Source organism: Lethenteron reissneri, unplaced genomic scaffold, assembly GCF_015708825.2.
Source record: "Lethenteron reissneri isolate LAM-NWPU_2019-01 unplaced genomic scaffold, ASM1570882v1 scaffold_157, whole genome shotgun sequence".
Lineage (NCBI taxonomy): Eukaryota > Metazoa > Chordata > Hyperoartia > Petromyzontiformes > Petromyzontidae > Lethenteron > Lethenteron reissneri.
Genome location: NW_026891300.1, coordinates 3,927 through 27,249, shown reverse-complemented (window position 1 = coordinate 27,249; position 23,323 = coordinate 3,927). Strand labels below are relative to the sequence as shown.

The window sequence follows — 23,323 nt, the reverse complement described above, 5'->3', positions numbered from 1 at the left end:
TGTAGCCACGTCCCTCAGAGGGCTCCGCAGGAGCCGATGGACGCGGTGGAGGGAGTGGAGGGGGCGGACGTCGCACCCCACCTGCCCGGCGAGGGCGGGGACGCCGGCCCCCACAAGTGCGACTCCTCGACTCCTCTACCGCACGGGGGGGGGGGGGTCTCTGCCTCTCCTCGTCCACCCCGCCTTCATGAGGTGCTCGCTAACAGCACTTGCCCCAAGCCTGTTAAGGCTACACGGGGGAGCTTTGGCTTTGAGATGGAAGAGGGGGGGGTAGATGCCACAGAAGGAGACACGAGGTGGGGGTCACGGTAACTTAAAACTCGACCCTTTATTGATCTCCACAACCCCCTTTCACAGACCTGGGCCCCTTACCCCCCGCGACAGTCACACGAACGGAATAACCCACGTAAAAAAAAACCCCACAACCACGATGACGATCAAGCCACCACCACCAACCTCCTCAACCACCACGACTCACGATGGCGGCAGCTACCCAACCCCCACAAGCCGCCTCTGCCTGCTCGACAACCCTCGTCAACAACACAACCCCCCACCCCTCCCCCCCACTTAGCGTCCCCTCCCCCCACCCTCCCCCCCCTACTTCCCGGCCGCTTGCCTCCAGAGTCCGGAGTGGACGAGGGTTCCGGAATCCGGAGTGGGACAAGGGGGTGCAGCACCACGGGCAGCGCACGACACCCAGGGGTCCCGGGATTCTGGACTCCCAGGATTCTGGATTCACAGGGTCCCGGGATTCTGGACTCCCGGGATTCTGGATTCACAGGGTCCCGGGATTCTGGACTCCCGGGATTCTGGATTCAGGGTCCCGGGATCCTTGACTCCCGGGATTCTGGACTCACAGGGTCCCAGGATTCTTGACTCCCGGGATTCTGGATTCACAGGGTCCCAGGGATTCTGGACTCCCAGGGTCCTGGGATTCTGGACTCCCAGGGTCCCAGGATTCTGGACTCACAGGGTCCCAGGTTTTCTTGACTCCCGGGATTCTGGACTCACAGGGTCCCGGGATTCTTGACTCCCAGGATTCTGGATTCCAGACTCCCACCCAGGGGGGCTCCTAGTAGGGGCGGTCGCGATGCTCGTGGCGGTAGTCACTTCTGCAGGAGGTAACAGACACAACAACCAAAACAACCGCCATCAAACACCACAATCACCACCACCAATAACAACACCCGCCATTCACCACTAAGTGACGGTGACATCACCAGGGCGCCTGTGCCAGGCCAGGTGCACTTTGAGGCCACGTGAAGTGTCCAAGACTCGCTGCCGACAGGTGACGGGACAGACCCAGCAGGTGCAATGGGTCGGCTGACTGAGATGACCGGGAGATGCACCACCACCTGTACCCCCCCCCCACTGTGCCAGCTTGCTGCATTTTAGCCGCCCGGCACGCCACTCGTTGTTGTGAGCGCTCCTCTGCCCTCCGTTGTTGCTGGAAGACGACTGCCTCCGACTGCCCAGTAGCATCAGCATCCTTCACGAGCCTCCTCCACAGAGGTCGAACCTGATACCGCTGGTACCGGTCATCGGCAAGTCCACTCAGCTCCACATTCTCCCATTCCACATCAGTCCATCTCTCCCCCAGCCCGTGTCGTGTCCATTTAGTCTCCTCTATGCGGAAAAACGGAAGCTGCTTGGGTATGCAGTGGCTAGGCATGTGGGCTAAATGACCCAGCCAACACAGCCTCGCCTGCCGGAGCAGCTCACCGATGGGAATGTGTCCAGATCTTTCAACAATTTTGTAAACTCCTCACACAATCCAGCCTGCTGGTTAAACCCAGGGTGGATCCGTGGGCAGACCAGCCTCAATGTTTCTCACCGGCACAGATGTTCCATTAGAGGGGTCCACGTTTCATAAGCATAGAGAAGGGAGGGCATGACTGTGGCCGAGAAGACCCGAAGCTTCGTGCGGAGCGACACACAGCGTTACGCAGCCGATGAAAAGATAATGGCCACCTGACTGATTCGGAGTGAGACCTCTTGCTGTCAAACTGGAGCTGGCCATAAGCACACGGGCCAGGTATGGCAACTCTCCACAACTACTCCCATCACCAGTGAGGAGCTGAGGGGGTGGAGTGGTTGTGGTGGCACAAAACACCCAGACAGGTCGCTTCGCTTTGGTGGAGCTGAAGGTTAAGACCCCATACTTCTTCTTAGTGGCTCACTCCAGGTTCAGCACCACCACCACAACCACCATGCAAGCATGTGTGTGTACGTGTGTGTACGTGTATGTATGCGTATGCGTGTGTGCACGTGTGTGTACACGTGTATGCGTGTGTGTACACGTGTGTGTACGTGTGCAACACGCAATCAGGGCAAGGGGAGGGTCCTCACTCACCGGCCGTCCATCTTGCCAGGGCCCCCACCGCCCATCCAGCCTCCCCGGCCCCCCCTGAACCCCCCACGGTCGCCACCCCCCCGGCCCCCCCGGTCCATGCCACCCCCCCGGCCTCTAAAGCCACCGCCACGGCCCCCGCGGAATCCGTCTCCTGCACACCCAGAAGCGCGCACAGTCAGCGGGGGGGACACGCGGCTGTGACCGCACGGAGACCTCCAGAGAACACCAACGACTCGCACGGACCTCACGCCGGGGTTATACACACACAGCGCCAGGTGACACACAGCGCCAGGTGACACACAGCGCCAGGTGACACACCGCGCCAGGTAACTAATCCGAGGGCGAAGTCGACCAGTTCAGATAATCGCAATCATCGGTGTCACGAACAGGAATCAAACCCGGGTCCCCCCCCCCCCGCTCTGCTGCTAACCGCTGCGCCGCCACTCCACACTAACACACGGCACCCCCGTGGCACTATAGGCGCAAAGACAAAGATCCCCCGTATAGCCTTAACAGACTGTAGGGGCAAGTGCTGTTAGCGAGCACCTATGAAAGCCGACACTGTGGCACACGAGGGGGTGGGTGGCCAGCACCACGGCCGGCTGCCTTTTGTCTCCCCAGTGGCGATGTTTACTACACAGCGCACCAGGTACTCATTTGAGGCCGAGTCGACCTAGGGGAGGCCCAGGACCGGTTCAGATAATCGTCACTGGTGTTTGCCGTGAGCGGGAATCGAACTCGTGTCGCCAGATTCGTCGCGCAGCATAGCGCTAACCGCTACACTATCCCACACACACACACATGAGTATCCCACACACACGCGCACACACGTGTCACACGCGCACACACACACACGTGTCACACGCGCACACACGTGTCACACGCGCACACACATGTATCCCGCACACACACGTGTATCCCGCACACACGCGTGTCTCCCGCGCACACACACACACACACAGTGTATCCCACACACACACACGCGTGTCTCCCACACACACGCGTGTCTGTCTGTCGTTGTAGTAGTTGTTGGTACCTCCGCCCGGGGAGCTTCCCCCGTCTGGACGAGGAGCCTTGCACTTGTTGCACTCGTTCCTCCACGCAAAGTTCTGGTTGCCACACGACCTGCAGCAGCAGCAGCAGCAGGAGCAGCAGGAGCAGCAGGAGCAGCAGGAGAGAGACAGAGGGGGGGAGCAGCAGCAGCAGGAGAGAGAGGGGGGGTCATCAACCCAGGAGTCCACGGAAGGGAACCCCCCAAACACACACAGCCTGCACCCAGAGCCTCCCAGTCTCCCCTGTGTGGTTGCCGTGTGGTTGCGTTGCCGTGTGGTTGCGTTGCCGTGTGGTTGCGTTGCCGTGTGGTTGCGTTGCCGTGTGGTTGCGTTGCCGTGTGGTTGCGTTGCCGTGTGGTTGCGTTGCCGTGTGGTTGCGTTGCCGTGTGGTTGTGTTGCCGTGTGGTTGTGTTGCCGTGTGGTTGCGTTGCCGTGTGGTTGCGTTGCCGTGTGGTTGCGTTGCCGTGTGGTTGCGTTGCCGTGTGGTTGCGTTGCCGTGTGGTTGCGTTGCCGTGTGGTTGCGTTGCCGTGTGGTTGCGTTGCCGTGTGGTTGCGTTGCCGTGTGGTTGCGTTGCCGTGTGGTTGCGTTGCCGTGTGGTTGCGTTGCCGTGTGGTTGCGTTGCCGTGTGGTTGCGTTGCCGTGTGGTTGCGTTGCCGTGTGGTTGCGTTGCCGTGTGGTTGCGTTGCCGTGTGGTTGCGTTGCCGTGTGGTTGCGTTGCCGTGTGGTTGCGTTGCCGTGTGGTTGCGTTGCCGTGTGGTTGCGTTGCCGTGTGGTTGCGTTGCCGTGTGGTTGCGTTGCCGTGTGGTTGCGTTGCCGTGTGGTTGCGTTGCCGTGTGGTTGCGTTGCCGTGTGGTTGTGTTGCCGTGTGGTTGCGTTGCCGTGTGGTTGCGTTGCCGTGTGGTTGCGTTGCCGTGTGGTTGCGTTGCCGTGTGGTTGCGTTGCCGTGTGGTTGCGTTGCCGTGTGGTTGCGTTGCCGTGTGGTTGTGTTGCCGTGTGGTTGTGTTGCCGTGTGGTTGCGTTGCCGTGTGGTTGTGTTGCCGTGTGGTTGCGTTGCCGTGTGGTTGCGTTGCCGTGTGGTTGCGTTGCCGTGTGGTTGTGTTGCCGTGTGGTTGCGTTGCCGTGTGGTTGCGTTGCCGTGTGGTTGTGTTGCCGTGTGGTTGTGTTGCCGTGTGGTTGTGTTGCCGTGTGGTTGTGTTGCCGTGTGGTTGTGTTGCCGTGTGGCCGCGTTGCCGTGTGGTTGTGTTGCCGTGTGGCCGCGTTGCCGTGTGGTTGTGTTGCCGTGTGGTTGTGTTGCCGTGTGGCCGCGTTGCCGTGTGGTTGTGTTGCCGTGTGGCCGCGTTGCCGTGTGGTTGTGTTGCCGTGTGGTTGTGGTGTTGCTGCGGTTGCCGCGGTTACTCACGGGTTGGGGCAGTCCCAGTCTCCGGCTCTCTGACCCCCGTTGGGGCCTCCGGGTCCCCCTCCCCCTCCTCCACGGCCCCCGAAACCTCCACCCCCCCCTCGGTCCCCACCCCCTCGGTCCCCACCCCCGCGACCTGGGGAGACGGCGCCACACAAAACCACTCACACTCACCACCGCCCCCTCACCACCACCACAACCACCACCACAACCACCACCACCGCCACCACCACCGCCACCACCCTCACCGCCACCACAACCACCACCGCCCTCACCGCCACCACAACCACCACCGCCCCCTCACCACCACAACTACCACCGCCCCCTCACCACCACCACAACCACCACCGCCCTCACCGCCACCACAACCACCACCACAACAACCACCACCACCGCCCCCACCGCCACCACAACCACCACCGCCACCACAACCACCGCCCCCTCACCACCACAACCACCGCTCTCACCACAACCACCGCCCTCACCACAACCACCGCCCTCACCACCACCACAACCACCGCCCCCTCACCACCACAACCACCGCCCTCACCACAACCACTGGCCCCCTCACCACCACAACCACCGCCCCCTCACCACCACCACAACCACCCAACCCCTCCACCCCCTCCCTTACCTCAACCCCCTCACCACCTCCCCCACCCCTCCCAATCAACTCAGAATCTGCGTTCATCCGGCAAAAATCTGAAGAGCTCTCAAGCTCTTGTTGGTGGTGTTTCATGATGGCCGACTCACCTCTACCGCGCCAGTTGGAGCCAAAGTCGGAGCGGCGAGTGGCAAACGACACCTTGATCTTGCCTCCGTTGAACTCCTTGCCTGCACCACCACAATCACCACAATCACCACCACAATCACCACCACAATCACCACCACAATCACCACCACAATCACCACCACAATCACAATCACCATCACCATCACAACCACCACAACCACCGCCTGTGCACACGCCTGTGCACACACGCCTGCGCACACACGCCTGCGCACACGCGCCTGCACTGCCATTCACCATGAAGTGGCGGCGCTTGTGCCAGGCTATGTGCACGTTAAAGCCACGTGAAGCGTCAAACGCCCGCTGGCAGGTCACGGGACAGACCCAGGTGCCATAGGTTGACCGAGATGACTGGCTGATGCACCACCTGTGCCCCTACGCTAGCGCACACACAACACACACATGCCTGCACACACAACACACATGCCTGCACACACACACACGTGCCTGTACGTGTGTTGTGTGTGCGTTCATCTCACCGTCGAACCAGTCGATGGCGGCCTTGGCGGAGGGGGGGTCGTCAAAGGAGACGGTGGCCTCCCCCTTGGGCTTGCCGGTCTCACGGTCCGTGTAGATGTTGATCATGGGGCTACCCGTGCGCTTGTTGATCTGTCACACACACACAGAGACCTTGACTAAAGACACACACACAGAGACCTTGACTACACACACAGAGACCTTGACTATAGAGATTCACCCACAGACTTGAGACTCAAGAGACCCACAGATCTACAGAGAGCCACGGACTCCTCCCACTCCCACCTCATATTCTTAGGTTTTTTCGGTAAAGTCACGTAGGTAAAACATCAAAATTAATAAAAAATAAAACAAAAATCACTCCCACCTCCTCCCACGCAGCTCCCCCTTCCTCCTCCTCCCCCAACTCACCTTGATGATGCCGATCTGCTTGAAGAACTCCGCCACCTGCTCCACGGTGACCTCGTCGCCCATGCCCTGGACGAAGATGGTGTTGTTGTCTGCGTTATCCTGGTCTGTGGGTGAGTGGGGGGGTGGGGTGGAGCGATGAGAAATCTGTCCACAACCACCGCTCAACCACAACAACCGCCAACAACCAACAACCACCCAGCAGCGGAAGAACGGCAGCGCAACCGCTGCCCCCAAAAGCGTGGGGCCCAGGGCAGTCACCACCCCAAATCCACACCCCCACTCCTGCCTCTCCCCGACCAACTTTCGACCACCCACCTCCCCACCTCCTCTCCCTCCCCACCAATTTAAGGTGAACCAGCTTAGGGCAATAAACCAATGTCAGTCTGTAGAACTTCTTTCGCAGCATAGCCACCTGTGCGGATCTCACCGTAATCCGGGGAGTGTCCCCTAAACGAGAGAAAACTAAAATCTTTTATTTTATTTTTTCCCGGGTGTAAGGCACCAACCGATAGCTCAGCCCAAGTGGTGGCTCATCATCATCACCACCGCGTGGAAATTGATAGCAGCAGCCAAAAACTCCTGAACGTGGAAGATGTCGATTCCAAACGTGGAGGGGAAAAAAAAAAAAAAAATCGGGAAGATCCGGAGATAAAATCCACGTTAGTGACTTATCTCACGGGGAAAGAGACGCAATCTCAAAATATACAGGTGTCGTCAGGATCGGGATCGAACCCACGACCTCCTGTATACCAGGCGAGGTGGCTAACATCTCCTAGCCAGCGTGATGATGACGATGAGACACGCAAGGTATCGTCAGGGTCGAGATCAAACCCACGACCTCCTGCATACCAGGCGAGGTAGTTAACATCTCCCATCTACCGGACAAGAAAGAAAAACCCATCAGTGGACCTGCCCATGAATGCAAAGTAGGCGTTGCCTTTGGCTGCAAAGGGGGACGTCTCTGCCCAGATATCGTCAATCGAACCACAAGACGGCGAATCGATTCCGCTCGAAGTTTATCACGGACGCATACACATCGGAAGAGCATCGATTCAGAGGGTTAAACGCCCCCCCCCCCCCCCCCTGCTGTTTTCAATTGGCTGACATCTGCACGAATCCATTACAGCAGCCGCCGTTCAGCACTCTACACGTGCGTGTGTACGATGGACTTCTTTCACATCGTACGTGGCCAACCGTGGATGTCACTACGGCGTCCGTGCCAAGCTGGGTGCACTCCGAGTTTATCGCGTGAAGTGTCGAAGGCTAGCCGCTGGCAGGCGATGGAACAGACCCTGCAGGTGCCATGGGTTTGACTGCTGTGCCAGGCTAGGTGCAGGAGGTGGTGGTCACGGGACAAACCCAGGTGCCATGGGTTGACCGACAGATGCACCACCTGGCACTATCCCAACTCATTGTGTTTTATCCGCCCGGCGCTCCGCTCTTTGCGAGCGTTGCTCCTCTGCCCTCCGCTGTTGTTGGAGGGCGACTTGCCTTGGACTTGCAGTGCAGCGTCCGTTGTAACTGGCCATTAAACTTTAAATTAAAGGTTTTCATTTTAAAAATGTGGCAAGGTCGACTGAGCTACACAGCCCTTTCAGAAGCAAACTGGCTGTCAAATTATGTCTCAAAGAACAGGCTCGTCACGTGCACGTTTACAGCAACCAAATACTCTTAAAGCGTTGAGATGTTAATTCTAAATTTGAAGGGGGAAAAAAAATCCATGCAACCAAAAGGTGATCGAGATGCACAAACTCCAAATATACAGCAGGTGTCAGTCGGGATCTAACCCACGACCTCCTGTATACCCAGCGAGGTCGCTAACATCTCAGAGCCACTGTGGTGTCAGGGTCTGGGGTCAAACCTACGACCTCCTGTATAGCCAGCGAGGTCGCTAACATCTGAGCCACTGTGGTGTCAGGGTCTGGGGTCAAACCTACGACCTCCTGTATACAAGGCGAGGTAGCTAACATCTCCGAGCCACTGTGGTGTCAAGGTCGGGATTGAACCCACGACCTCTTGTATACAGGGCGAGGTAGCTAACATCTCTCAGCCACGGCGAGTTTGAGCTCTTGGGAGACCGAGAAAGAACCGGTCGGTCCATCTTCGGTCGCCAGGGCTGAGGTGACTTTGGGTCACGACTTCCTATTTTTGTACCGGAGCGGTCTGTGTGAAGGCTGATGTGATACCACCACCACCACCCATCCACCCTCACCCACATAGGGAGGGGGGAAACCAGCACCACCAATACCACCACCACCACAATGGGCAGTCCCTCCTAACCCGGCGTCGCCTCAACGCACTCCACCACTAACTGGGGGAGTGTCGTGACACCTCGGCTAACCGCAAGGGGGTTTTGTGTTGTAGTAACAGGTTTTTACCCTTTCAACTGGTACAAAACCTGACACCTTTATACAAGGGATGTTTGCAATAACCACAACACAAGCAGTCAAAATGCAAACAAAAAGAAACAACTCTGATGATAATGATATGCGCTGTCCTTGAAGTTGATTGGTCCACACCCGAGACAGCTTTTCTTAGAGCCTAGTCTCCATTGGTGTTAGACCAGATGACGCCAAAAGGCGTACAACTCAAAAGCAGTGCACTATCAGAGTATTGAGAGCTCGGGGTAAGCATTTACACTATGAGACCTCCTTTAGGTGTTAGTTTTTGTACCGTTGAAAGGGTTTAAACCTATTACTACATTTTGCCACTGGTAAAGGTCAGTGTAAATGCTTACCGAGCTCTCAATACTCTGATAGTGCACTGTCTGAGTTGTACGCCTTTTGGCGTTATCTGGTCCAACACCAATGGAGACTAGGCTCTAAGAAAAGCTGTCTCAGGTGTGGACCAATCAACTTCAAGGACAGTGCATATCATTATCAGAGTTGTTTCTTTTTGCTTGAATTTTGACTGCTTGTGTTGTGGTTATTGCAAACATGATCCCTTGTATAAAAGTGTCAGTTTTTGTACCAGTTGAAAGGGTAAAAACCGATTACTATATTTTGCCACTGGTAAAGGAGATCTCTCATAGTGTGGGGTTTGTGTTGTGGCGCGGCCGTGTGCCCATCCATCGGGTGGCCAATGCCAACCCCGTGCATCACCCCGTCCGCTCGTAATGATGCAGTACAACGGAGACTCGTGGAGCTTGAATCTGTGATCTCTGTACAGGAGCTGGAGTCTGTGAACTCTGTACAGGAGCTAGAGTCTGTGAACTCTATACTGCAGCTGGAGTCTGTGAACTCTGTACTGCAGCTGGAGTCTGAACTCTGTACAGGAGCTGGAGTCTGTGAACTCTGTACTGGAGCTGGAGTCTGTGAACTCTGTACAGAAGCTGAGTCTGATCTCTGTACTGGAGCTGGAGTCTGTGAACTCTGTACAGAAGCTGGAGTCTGATCTCTGTACAGGAGCTTGAATCTGTGATCTCTGTACAGGAGCTGAGTCTGATCTCTGTACTGGAGCTGAGTCTGTGAACTCTGTACTGCAGCTTGAATCTGTGATCTCTGTACAGGAGCTGGAGTCTGATCTCTGTACAGGAGCTGGAGTCTGATCTCTGTACAGGAGCTGGAGTCAGTGAACTCTGTACAGGAGCTGGAGTCTGTCAACTCTGTACAGGAGCTGGAGTCTGTGATCTCTGTACTGGAGCTGTGAACTCTGTACAGGAGCTGGAGATCGTGAATTCTACACTGGGAGCTTGAGTCTGAATTCTGTTCAGAAGCTGTACACCAAAGTGATGTAAAATCTCCCACGCAGAACACGCGTTAAACTCGTCGCTGTAGCAACTCTACACTCTGCAGTGGGAGAGCACGATTTTTCGCTGGCTTGAGCGTGGGGATCCCACATCTATCACGCCCCGTGTCAATTACTCACCAAGTCAGACACCTCCCCCCCCCCAACCAACAAAGAATGAGTGCACACAAAGTAATTGTAGACAGTCCTTCCCTCCACCTACTACCCCCCTCCAGGATTCCCCACCAACACCGCAGTCCCGACTGGCATACACCACCCACACTGGGCGAGAACAAAAATGACAACCCTCGATCTCGCCGTTTCCTTTTGTGCTCTTTGGTTCTTTCGGGTAAAGTTGTGTAGTTAGAAATACAATAAAATCACGTTTAGATTGCAACACACGCAATTATCAGGTGGGAAAACCACTGTAAGAAAAAAAAAATTCTTGCTGAAAAGAATGTTTTTGTCTTGCTGTGGTTTTCCCACCCGATGACGATTTGCTTGTGTTGCAATCAAAACGTCGTGATTTGTTTTTATTTTGTGCCCAACTACGTGACTTTACCGAACGAACCAATGAGTATGGATTCCTGCAGTCACAAAAGCTTCAAATCAAGATTGTTCCTTTCGTGGCGTGGCTGCGGTGGTGTCGAGCCGGCGACACCGACTGCTCTGCAGATGATTATTGTTTTTTTACCCTTCTATCTGGCAACAAAACTAACACCTTTTTTACGAGGAGTCATGTTTGCATAGACCACAATACCTGCAGCCATAATGCAAACAAAAAACATAACTCTGATAATATGCACGGTCCTTGAGGCTGATTAGTCCACACTCGAGATGCCTTTTGGCGTCATCTGGTCCAACACCATGTGAGACTAGGCTCTAAGGAAAGCTGTCTCGGGTGTGGAGCAATCAACTTCAAGGACAGTGCATATCCATTATCAGAGTTGTGTTTTACTGGTAGGAACGAAGTGAACCAGCCTACAATAGATTAAATCGTCCGTCCGTGTAGCAACATCGCCCCCTACTGCAAACACTTGGCAGGACCCTACAAAAACCTTTAGACGCAGTGACGCTTTCCTGGCTAAACAAGTGTAACATTCCCTTAATTCCCTGAGATAATTTTTAATTTAAATGTTTTAATTAAAAGCCAACTCACAGCGGCCTAAAGCCTACAGCTAGGCCTAAAGCCTAGAACTAGGCCTCAAACTCTCCCTTCGTATCGTACCCCCGCGTGTGTGAAAGGGAGTTAATGTTTAACAATGTCATTCCCTTATGTTTTTAAATAGAAACATTTAAATTTAAAGCTTTTACATTAATAATTAAAACATTTAAATAAAAATTTAACTCACAGCGGCCTAAAGCCTACAGCTAGGCCTAAAGCCTAGAATTAGGCCTCAAACTCTCCCTTCGTATCGTCCGATTAGGTGTAGCAACATCGCCCCCTACTGCAAACACTTGGCAGGACCCGACAAAAACCTTTAGACTCAGTGAGGCTTTCCTAGCTAAACAAGTGTAATAATACATGTTTATATTCTTTGGTTATTCGTTCCTACCAGCCCACCCCGCAGGGTCCTGTTTTGTTGGCATTATGGCTGCAGGTATTGTGGTCTATGCAAACATGACTCCTCGTAAAAAAAGATGTCAGTTTTGTTGCCAGATAGAAGGGTAAAAAAACAATTATCATATTTTTTAACTGGCAAATGAGGTTCCAATGGTGCTCTGCAGATGTCGAGACATCGCACAGAATGAACAGGCGGGTACCACTCCACGTGCACTCTGCTGGCAGAGGCCTTGGGGGCTTAGTCCTCGACGGCTCACCCAACCCACCGGAATTAAGGAGCTGGAACAGATGGGAGATTAGTCCACACTGTGCTGTACCGCCCTCTCCTGGCAGAAGCCTGGGACTACGGGTCCTTGCGACACCCACCCACGAGTTAGAGGGGGCGTGTTTAACAGACAGATCAGTCCACACATTACGGCTTACTCCTCAAAGCAGCCAGGGGTTGGAGGGAGTCTCCCAACATCTCTGCGGCGATCCACCAAACCCAGGCGCTGCTGTTGCTGCTGCTGCCGCCTCAACGGCTGGGGGTAGGAGGCAGGAGTTCACCACCGTTGCACCACCCCACCCGCCACCCCCACTGCAGTGATCTCTCGGACATCGCTACCCAACTAGGAAGCCAAATAGGAACCAAAGTAGCCCCCCCCCCCCCCCCCCCCAACCTAACACCACCGCGCCTCTCCGCAACACACCGGCACCACAGAAGGCAGTAGTGAGTAGGAGTAACTCTGGTTCACTTACCACTTGGTTTACCGTAGCCGCTATGGTCACCAGCGCTGTAGTCGGTGCGACAAGAGGACACGGCAGACAAAAGTGAAGCACTCTCCTCAGTGGGAGGGGGGACTGTGGCACCGAAAATAAAACCACAACCGTGGCCACTCCTCCATCCACCCCACCCACCACCACCACCACCACCGCAGAGGAGCGGTCAACCGCTCCACCCTTCGCTTGGTGCTCCACCACCCCCGGCTCCACCGCTTCCCACACCGGAGGGAGCCGATGATACCTCCCCCCCCCCGGCGCGCTCCTGCATTTTGTTTAAGCTGCGTGTCTCGTCACTGCTGTGTGGTGGTGGTGGTGTGGGCGGTCTTGACGCCGCTGTCGTCATCCACCACCACCACCAGTACGGGGTAAAAGCACCCACAGGTGGCAGCGGCATTGGCGCCGACATCCTCCACTAAAGTTGGGTGACGTCACCACGGCGTCTGTGCCAAGGCCAGGCTCTCGTTGGAGGCCATCACGTGAAGCGTCGAAGGCTCGCTCGCTGCTGGAGGTCACGGGACAGACCCTGCAGGTGCCGTGGGTTGACTGCTGTGCCAGGCTAGGCGCACAGCTGGAGGTCACGGGACAGACCCTGCAGGTGCCGTGGGTTGAGCGACTGCTCTACCTTTTAGAGCGCCCGCCCACCACCCCCCCCACGCGCGCTCTGTCGGTACAGAACCCCACCACCTCCCCACCTGCCATTTTTGTCAGCCTCAAGGCCGACCCCCCCCCCCCCCATGAACCTCCGGCTACGAGGCTTCGGCTACAGCACCACCACCACCACCACTCGTCCACGGCAGCGGTGGGTGGCCCAATCTCTGTTGTGGTTGTTCCCGTTGTTCGCTTTGCTGTTGTGAACAGTGAAACTGAAACCTGGCCCCTGAACGCCGATCGTTGGCTATATACCCACCACCTCTACCACCACTCGAGCATGGCGGTGGGTAGAACCCCATCTCTGTCGTTGTCGGCGTTGTTGTGTAGCGACACCGAAACCTGACACTTGACCGCCGATTTGTCGGTAGAACCCATGTGCGTCCCCTTGTTGGCGTTGTTATTGTTGGCTAGACACCACCTCTCCCACCACGGTGGTCGGCAAATCCATCTCGTGTCGTTGTTGCGAGTTGTTAACGGTGACAATGAAACCCAACACCCGATCGATCGTCCTACTGTTGTCTATACACCACCACCACCACCCAACCATCGTGGAGGGTTGTTGGCATTGTTGGCATTGTTGTTGGAATTTAAATTGACGTCAACGGTGACACTGAAAAACCTGACACCAGACCGATGTTTGTTGTCTATACACCACCACCACCCAACCATCGTGGAGGGTTGTTGGCATTGTTGTTGGCATTGTTGTTGGCACTTAAGTTGTTTTCGTCAACAGTGACACTGAAAAACCCGACACCAGACCGATGTTTGTTGGCTATCCACCACCACCCCCCACCTGCCTGACACCACAAACTCAAAACCTCTGCCTCTCCCCCAGCACACCCCTCACGCTACTTTGACCAAAAACCCAGGAGGGGGGGGGGGCTGGTTGTTCTGTGGGGGAGGGACGGGGAAGGGGGGCAACGCAACTCTGCTTGACGGGAGGAGGGGTGACTACAAAAGCTGTGGTGGCAGCATTGATTTGATATTCCCTGCCTCTCCCTGCGTGTGGCCGTTTGCACTCCTGCCCAGTTTTGTTGCGTCTGCCTTTGTGTGTTGGGGGGGGAAGGGATGGGGGGGGGGGGGGAGTTGTAACCTGCAGTGTACAAATGCATCGCAAACATTAACACTTCCACTTTCCGTCACAAGCCATCCACCCACAGCATAGGGGTTCCACCACAGTCACAGCTCATGCCAGAGGTTACAGACGCACGGCACACTCGCAGCGACACTCGCAGGCCTACGGACACACACGGACACAAGCACAGACGGACACACACGCACACGGGATTGACAGGGACGGTGACATTCACCCAGCCGATTAATTGGGCCTCGCTTGAAGGATATCCATCGTAAGCAGATCAACTCGTCCACCACCACCACCACCTCTTCCTCCACCACCACCTCGTCCTCCAACACCTCTTCCTCCACCACCACTGTCTCACCCCTTGTACCGTGTACCGCCACGCAGGCACCACCACAACTTTTACCAACCACCAACTCGGTAAAGACTCCCATGGACCGGACCACCTCCCCCCCCCCACCCTCTTCGCCACTCGGCACGACTATAGAGACCACCACCACCTCCAGTACGGGTGTCAAACTTCTTCTTGTGTCGTACGCAGCCAAGCCAGCCGTGATGAATCAGGAGCCCTCCAACCACCACCCCGACCACCACCACCGCCCTGACCACCCCTCACCATGACCACCACCACCCTGACCACCACCTTGACCACCCCTCACCATGACCACCACCGCCCTGACCATCCCTCACCATGACCACCGCTCACCATGACCACCCCTCACCATGACCACCCCTCACCATGACCACCACCACCCTGACCACCACCTTGACCACCCCTCACCATGACCACGACCTTGAACCACCTTGACCAAGAGATTTCGGCCCCGAGAGGGAGGGGCGTTTGGCTACGCATGCTCTCGTGCAGTCACTCACCACCACCACTAGCACCACCACCACTACCACCACCAGTACCACCACCACTAGTACCACCACTAGTACCACCACCACCACCTCTAGTACCACCTCTACCTCCACCACCTCTACCACCACCACCTCTAGTACCACCACCACCACCAGGCACTGCCTCAGCAGCCTTCCGTGTGACCTGCGAGTGGGTCTGTTACGCCTCTACAACCAACACCAAGCGAGCAACCCTCCCTCGGAGGAAACCACCAACGCAAACCAAGGCTCCTGGTCACACGTGGCCAACACTTACGGAGCCAAACCGGAGGGTCGAGGGACCCCCCCCCCTCTTCCAAGGAGACGGCATCGGTGACGGACGGGCGAGCCGGCCTGCCTATCCACTCGCTCGCTACAGCCTCTTCACTCCCCCAGCAGCAACGCTGGACAAACCTCGCCCTCACCACCCATCCCTGCAGTCGCCCCTCAACCGAATCACTCACCACCACCAGGCAGGCGCTGCCTCCCCGTGTGAGCTGTGAGTGGCTCTGTTACGCCGCCTCTACAACACCGGCCCACCAACCAACCCTCCTCGGATATGCCGACCAACCAACCAGGGGTCACACTCCAGCTCCTGACCTGCCTACCGCTCAACTTGACCTCTCGTCTCTCCCCCCCTCCCCGCCCGCCCGGCCGAAACAATGAACCACCACCACCACATTCCTCACCCACAAACACCCTTCAACGGATCACTCAACAAACACCACCATCACCACCACCACCCGCGCACTCAATTAAAGGCGGACAGAAACAGTGTTCTAGATTTGAAGCTTTCGTGACTGCAAGGATTCATATTCTTAGGTTTAATCGGTAAAGTCACGTAGAAAAAAAATTAAAATTTATAATATCTTGATACAGCTATCGTGCTGTGACTGTTCCACCTGAAGACGGAAGCTTGTGTTGCCTCCAAAACGTCGTGATTTTTATTTTACTTTTATTCATTTAAATTTTTTACCTACGTGACTTTACCGAAAAAACCTAAGAATAAAAAAGTGCCCGGCATTCTTAACGCCGGACAAGAGACAAGGGGGTGGGGGGTGGCTGGCGTGCGTTCTCCGTTCCCTGCGCTGCGTGTGCGAGGGAGACTTCCCATGATGGCTACTCGTGTGTTTGTCTTCTTGGAACTTTCTACCGGGGGCAAGGCCTCGACACTGGAGCGCTCCCTGGTCATGGCACGTAACGGCAGCAGCTCGGTCATCGTCGTCGGGCAGAAATTTATAGCGGCAGCCAAAGTAACTCTTAAAAATGCGTCGATTCTAAAATGTGAAGGGGGGAAAAAATCCACGCAGTGATCACCACGGGGGAAAGTTTGAGACGGGCAAACTCCAAATATACGGCAGCAGGCGTCGTCAGGATCCGGGATCGAACCCACGACCTCCTGTGTACCAGGCGAGGCAGTCAACATCTCCTAGCCACCATGGTGTCAGGATCAAACCCACGACCTCCTGTATACCAGGCGAGGCAGTCAACATCTCCTAGCCACCGTGGTGTCAGGATCGAACCCACGACCTCCTGTGTACCAGGCGAGGCAGTCAACATCTCTGCCTAGCCACTGTGGGGTGCGTTAGGGGCCCCTGGACCCATCGTGTCGACGTGCCACTGCCAAAGCGCTCCCCCCAAAAAGGTGGCACTCTCTCTCTCTCTCTCCAGCAGACTTGTGAGGGTGGAGGCAGCAGTGCCGGCAGCAAGTAGCGCCTACGACTGCCGGCAGCGAGTAGCACACGCCACCCCTGCCATGGCCGCCTTTGTCTCTCCCCGGTGGGCGATGCGCACCACACACACACCGCTATGTACACCTGGGGGAGGGGGGTTACTCATGAGGGCCAATCCTCCGTCGGGAATCTAACAGGGTGGCGGGGTCCCTCCGGGGCAAATTATTGATTCCGATTGCGTCTCTGGCCGGGTGGGATGGGTGGGAGGTTGGAGTCTTGAGGCACGAGCAGCGTTGGAAACGGAGACCACCACCACCATCAACACCATCATCAACACCATCAACACCATCAACACCACCACCACACAGTCAGTAGGATTGATCGCCGGAGCTGAGACCAAGGACTCATTATCGGGGTCCTGAGGCAGGAATCGGGGGGGAATTCCTCGTCCGGATCCTACAGATTCTGTGCAGATCCTACTGATTGTATGCAGATTATACAAATATTGCGTTCGGATCCTACAGACTATACAGATCCTACAGATTTCATGCGGATCCTTCACATTCTGTATGGATCCAGATCCTATAGATTGCATGTGGACCCCACAGATTGCATGGGGATCCCACAGATGGCATCCGGATCCTATGGGCGCCATGGACCCAAAACCCCGTGGGGCTGCCTCTGCCGTGCCGACCCCGAGTCTGTCTCAGCTCCGTCACCAACAAGCGCGACACGCCAGTGAGTGGAGTGTGGTGAGAGTGGTGAAGTGTGAGCATCGTGTAGCGTGAGTGTAGGGGGTGTGGAGTGTATAGTATTAGTAGCGCGGTGTCAGGGTGCGGTGTCAGGGCATGGTGTGAGAGTGGTGTGAGAGAGTGGTGTGAGAGAGTGGTGCTGAGAGAGTGGTGCGAGAGAGTGGTGCGAGAGAGTGGTGCGAGAGAGTGGTGCGAGAGAGTGGTGCGAGAGAGTGGTGCGAGAGAGTGGTGCGAGAGAGTGGTGCGAGAGAGTGGTGCGAGAGAGTGGTGCGAGAGAGTGGTGCGAGAGAGTGGTGCGAGGGAGTGGTGCGAGAGAGTGGTGCGAGAGAGTGGTGCGAGAGAGTGGTGCGAGAGAGTGGTGCGAGAGAGTGGTGCGAGAGAGTGGTGCGAGAGAGTGGTGCGAGAGAGTGGTGCGAGAGAGTGGTGCGAGAGAGTGGTGCGAGAGAGTGGTGCGAGAGAGTGGTGCGAGAGAGTGGTGCGAGAGAGTGGTGCGAGAGAGTGGTGCGAGAGAGTGGTGCGAGAGAGTGGTGCGAGAGAGTGGTGCGAGAGAGTGGTGCGAGAGAGTGGTGCGAGAGAGTGGTGCGAGAGAGTGGTGCGAGAGAGTGGTGCGAGAGAGTGGTGCGAGAGAGTGGTGCGAGAGAGTGGTGAGAGAGAGTGGTGAGAGAGAGTGGTGCGAGGGAGTGGTGCGAGAGAGTGGTGCGAGAGAGTGGTGCGAGAGAGTGGTGCGAGAGAGTGGTGCGAGAGAGTGGTGCGAGAGAGTGGTGCGAGAGAGTGGTGCGAGAGAGTGGTGCGAGAGAGTGGTGCGAGAGAGTGGTGCGAGAGAGTGGTGCGAGAGAGTGGTGCGAGAGAGTGGTGCGAGAGAGTGGTGCGAGAGAGTGGGGCGAGAGAGTGGTGCGAGAGAGTGGTGCGAGGAGAGTGGTGCGAGAGAGTGGTGCGAGAGAGTGGTGCGAGAGAGTGGTGCGAGAGAGTGGTGCGAGAGAGTGGTGCGAGAGAGTGGTGCGAGAGAGTGGTGCGAGAGTGTGCGAGAGAGTGGTGCGAGAGAGTGGTGCGAGAGAGTGGTGCGAGAGAGTGGTGCGAGGGAGTGGTGCGAGGGAGTGGTGCGAGGGAGTGGTGCGAGGGAGTGGTGCGAGGGAGTGGTGCGAGAGAGTGGTGCGAGAGAGTGGTGCGAGAGAGTGGTGCGAGAGAGTGGTGCGAGAGAGTGGTGCGAGAGAGTGGTGCGAGAGAGTGGTGCGAGAGAGTGGTGCGAGAGAGTGGTGCGAGAGGAGTGGTGCGAGAGAGTGGTGCGAGAGAGTGGTGCGAGAGAGTGGTGCGAGAGAGTGGTGCGAGAGAGTGGTGCGAGAGAGTGGTGCGAGAGAGTGGTGCGAGAGAGTGGTGCGAGAGAGTGGTGCGAGAGAGTGGTGCGAGGGAGTGGTGCGAGGGAGTGGTGCGAGAGAGTGGTGCGAGAGAGTGGTGCGAGAGAGTGGTGCGAGAGAGTGGTGCGAGAGAGTGGTGCGAGAGAGTGGTGCGAGAGAGTGGTGCGAGAGAGTGGTGCGAGAGAGTGGTGCGAGAGAGTGGTGCGAGAGAGTGGTGCGAGAGAGTGGTGCGAGAGAGTGGTGCGAGAGAGTGGTGCGAGAGAGTGGTGCGAGAGAGTGGTGCGAGAGGAGTGGTGCGAGAGAGTGGTGCGAGAGAGTGGTGCGAGAGAGTGGTGCGAGAGAGTGGTGCGAGAGAGTGGTTGCGAGAGAGTGGTGCGAGAGAGTGGTGCGAGAGAGTGGTGCGAGAGAGTGGTGCGAGAGAGTGGTGCGAGAGAGTGGTGCGAGAGAGTGGTGCGAGAGAGTGGTGCGAGGGAGTGGTGCGAGGGAGTGGTGCGAGGGAGTGGTGCGAGGGAGTGGTGCGAGAGAGTGGTGCGAGAGAGTGGTGCGAGAGAGTGGTGCGAGAGAGTGGTGTGAGAGAGGTGTGAGAGAGTGGTGTGAGAGTGGTGTGAGAGAGTGGTGCGAGAGAGTGGTGTGAGAGAGGTGTGAGAGAGTGGTGTGAGAGTGGTGTGAGAGAGTGGTGCGAGAGAGTGGTGCGAGAGAGTGGTGTGAGGGAGTGGTGCGAGAGAGTGGTGTGTGAGAGTGGTGCGAGAGAGTGGTGCGAGAGAGTGGTGTGTGAGAGTGGTGTGAGAGAGTGGTGTGAGGGGATTGCAGCGTGCGAGTCTGGTGTGTGAAGCGCGAGTCTGGTGTGCGAGCACAAAGTGCGAGGCATGAGCGTTGCGTGGGGTGTAGTGGGTGGTTAGGTGAGTGTTTGGTTGGGTGAGTGGGTGAGTGTGTGGTTGGGTGAGTGTGTGGTTGGGTGAGTGAGTGGGTGGGTGAGTGGGTGGGTGGGGTGAGTGGGTGGGTGCAGTGTCTGCCTGCGCCACCGGTCATCACGGTGTGGGTGGGTGAGTGGTGGGTGCAGTGTCTGCCTGCGCCACCGGTCATCACGGTGCGGGTGGGTGGGTGGTGGGTGCCTACCTCATGCCACCTCCGCCGCGCCCGCCCCGGCCACCACCTCGCTCGTACCCCCCACCTCCACCACCTCGCTCGTACCCTCCACGGTCGTACCCACCGCCACCACCACCACCGCCACGGCCACCATAGCCTCCTCCTCCTCCTCGCCCGCGGTATCCCCCGTCCTGCCCGTACCCTCCCCCTCCTCCTCCACCTGCAGTGGCGGCAGCAGCAGCAGCAGCAGCAGCAGAAAATAGGGTCAGACTGAGCGGCGACCCACCACCACCACAAGCCTCGTCGTCACGCCGCCACCCCCACCCACACACTGCCACCACCGCCACCTCCCCCAACACCCACCGCCCCCCCCATCACCCTCCTCCCCCCCCCCCATCACCCACCGCCCCCCCCATCACCCTCCTCCACCCCCGATCACCCACCGCCCCCCCATCACCCTCCTCCACCCCCCTCATCACCCTCCACCACCCCCCCCATCACCCCCCCCCATCACCACCCCCCCCATCACCCTCCTCCACCCCCCCCACCATCACCCTCCACCACCACCCCCCCACCATCACCCTCCTCCACCCCCCCCAACATCACCCTCCACCACCACCCCCATCACCCTCCCCCCCCATCACCCTCCTCCCCCCCCATCACCCACCGCCCCCCCCATCACCCACCCCCCCTCCATCACCCTCCTCCACCCCCCCATCACCCTCCACCACCCCCCCCCCCATCACCCTCCACCACCACCCCCCCACCATCACCCTCCTCCACCCCCCCCCATCACCCTCCACCACCCCCCCCATCACCTCCTCCACCCCCCCCATCACCCCCCCCCCCATCACCCTCCACCACCCCCCCCCCATCACCCACTACATTCACAATTCCGTGTTGGAGAGTAAACCCACTACATCCACAATTCTGTGTTGGAGAGTAACCCACTACATTCACAATTCTGTGTTGGAGTGTAAACCCACTACATTCACAATTCTGTGTTGGAGAGTAACCACTACATCCACAATTCTGTGTTGGAGAGTAAACCCACTACATTCACAATTCCGGTTGGGTACCATTGGTGAGAGTAAACCCACGACATTCACAATTCTGTGTTGAGAGTAAACCCACTACATCCACAATTCTGTGTTGGAGAGTAAACCCACTACATCCACAATTCTGTGTTGGAGAGTAAACCCACTACATCCACAATTCTGTGTTGGAGTGTAAACCCACTACATCCACACATTCTGTGTTGGAGAGTAAACCCACTACATCCAACAATTCTGTGGTGGGATGTAAACCCACTACATCCACAATTCTGTGTTGGAGTGTAAACCCACTACATCCACAATTCTGTGTTGGAGTGTAAACCCACTACATCCACAATTCCTGTGTTGGAGTGTAAACCCACTACATCCACAATTCTGTGTTGGAGTGTAACCCACTACATCCACAATTCTGTGTTGGAGTGTAAACCCACTACATCCACAATCTGTGTTGGAGTGTAAACCCACTACATACACAATTCTGTGTTGGAGTGTAAACCCACTACATCACAATTCTGTGTTGGAGTGAAACCCACTACATTCACAATTCTGTGTTGGAGATGTAAACCCACTACATCACAATTCTGTGTTGGAGAGTAAACCACTACATCCACAATTCTGTGTTGGAGTGTAAACCCACTACATCCACAATTCTGTGTTGGAGAGTAAACCCACTACATTCACAATTCTGTGTTGGAGAGTAAACCACTACATCCACAATTCTGTGTTGGAGTGTAAACCCACTACATCCACAATTCTGTGTTGGAGAGTAAACCCACTACATCCACAATTCTGTGTTGGAGTGTAAACCCACTACATCACAATTCTGTGTTGGAGTGTAAACCCACTACATCACAATTCTGTGTTGGAGAGTAAACCCACTACATCCACAATTCTGTGTTGGAGTGTAAACCCACTACATCCACAATTCTGTGTTGGAGAGTAAACCCACTACATCCACAATTCTGTGTTGGAGTAAACCCACTACATCCACAATTCTGTGTTGGAGTAAACCCACTACATCACAATTCTGTGTTGGAGTGTAAACCCACTACATCACAATTCTGTGTTGGAGAGTAAACCCACTACATCCACAATTCTGTGTTGGAGTGTAAACCCACTACATCACAATTCTGTGTTGGAGTAAACCCACTACATCCACAATTCTGTGTTGGAGAGTAAACCCACTACATCCACAATTCTGTGTTGGAGGTAAACCCACTACATCCACAATTCTGGTTGGAGATGTAAACCCACTACATCCACAATTCTGTGTGGAGAGTAAACCCACTACATCCACAATTCTGTGTTGGAGAGTAACCCACTACATCCACAATTCTGTGTTGGGGAGTAAACCCACGACATCACAATTCGTGTTGGAGTGTAAACCCACGACATCCACAATTCTGTGTTGGAGTGTAAACCACTACATCCACAATTCTGTGTTGGAGAGTAACCCACTACATCACAATTCTGTGTTGGGAGTAACCCACTACATTCACAATTCTGTGTTGGAGAGTAAACCCACGACATTCACAATTCCGTGTTGGAGAGTAAACCCACTACATCCACAATTCTGTGTTGGGGAGTAAACCCACTACATCCACAATTCTGTGTTGGAGAGTAAACCCACTACATTCACAATTCTGTGTTGGGGAGTAAACCCACTACATCCACAATTCTGTGTTGGAGAGTAAACCCACTACATTCACAATTCTGTGTTGGAGAGTAAACCCACTACATTCACAATTCTGTGTTGGAGAGTAAACCCATTCACAATTCTGTGTTGGAGAGTAAACCCACTACATCACAATTCTGTGTTGGAGAGTAAACCCACTACATCACAATTCTGTGTTGGAGAGTAAACCCACTACCACAATTCTGTGTTGGAGAGTAAACCCACTACATCACAATTCTGTTGGGAGTAAACCCACTACATCACAATTCTGTGTTGGGAGTAAACCCACTACATCACAATTCTGTGTTGGAGAGTAAACCCACTACATTCACAATTCTGTGTTGGAGAGTAAACCCACTACATCACAATTCTGTGTTGGAGAGTAAACCCACTACATCACAATTCTGTGTTGGAGAGTAAACCCACTACATCCACAATTCTGTGTTGGAGAGTAAACCCACTACATTCACAATTCTGTGTTGGAGTAAACCCACTACATCACAATTCTGTGTTGGGAGTAAACCCACTACATCCACAATTCTGTGTTGGAGAGTAACCCACTACATCCACAATTCTGTGTTGGAGAG

General features: G+C 55.8%; 1 protein-coding gene across 1 annotated transcript; it reads right to left on the bottom strand.

Annotated features, from left to right (window-relative positions):
* Nucleotides 1–303: 303 nt before the first annotated feature.
* Nucleotides 304–20,221, bottom strand: FUS (FUS RNA binding protein). The gene is made up of 9 exons (XM_061581577.1): nt 20,037–20,221; nt 12,509–12,543; nt 6,481–6,584; nt 6,072–6,201; nt 5,556–5,636; nt 4,806–4,938; nt 3,390–3,478; nt 2,354–2,504; nt 304–1,112 (listed from the first exon to the last, which is right to left on the bottom strand). Exons 1-9 carry the CDS (start codon nt 20,039–20,041, stop codon nt 1,073–1,075), a joined length of 768 nt encoding a protein of 255 aa, XP_061437561.1. The 5' UTR covers nt 20,042–20,221; the 3' UTR covers nt 304–1,072.
* Between the last annotated feature and the right edge of the window lie 3,102 nt (nt 20,222–23,323).

What these genes read in the sequence shown, in the direction of transcription:
- FUS (XM_061581577.1), bottom strand. An exon ending in AGCAGATCGGCATCATCAAG is followed by an intron (nt 6,202 to 6,480) that starts GTGAGTTGGGGG and finishes TGTGTGTGACAG; the next exon opens with ATCAACAAGCGCACGGGTAG. An exon ending in CTCCAACTGGCGCGGTAGAG is followed by an intron (nt 4,939 to 5,555) that starts GTGAGTCGGCCA and finishes CCGTCTCCCCAG; the next exon opens with GTCGCGGGGGTGGGGACCGA.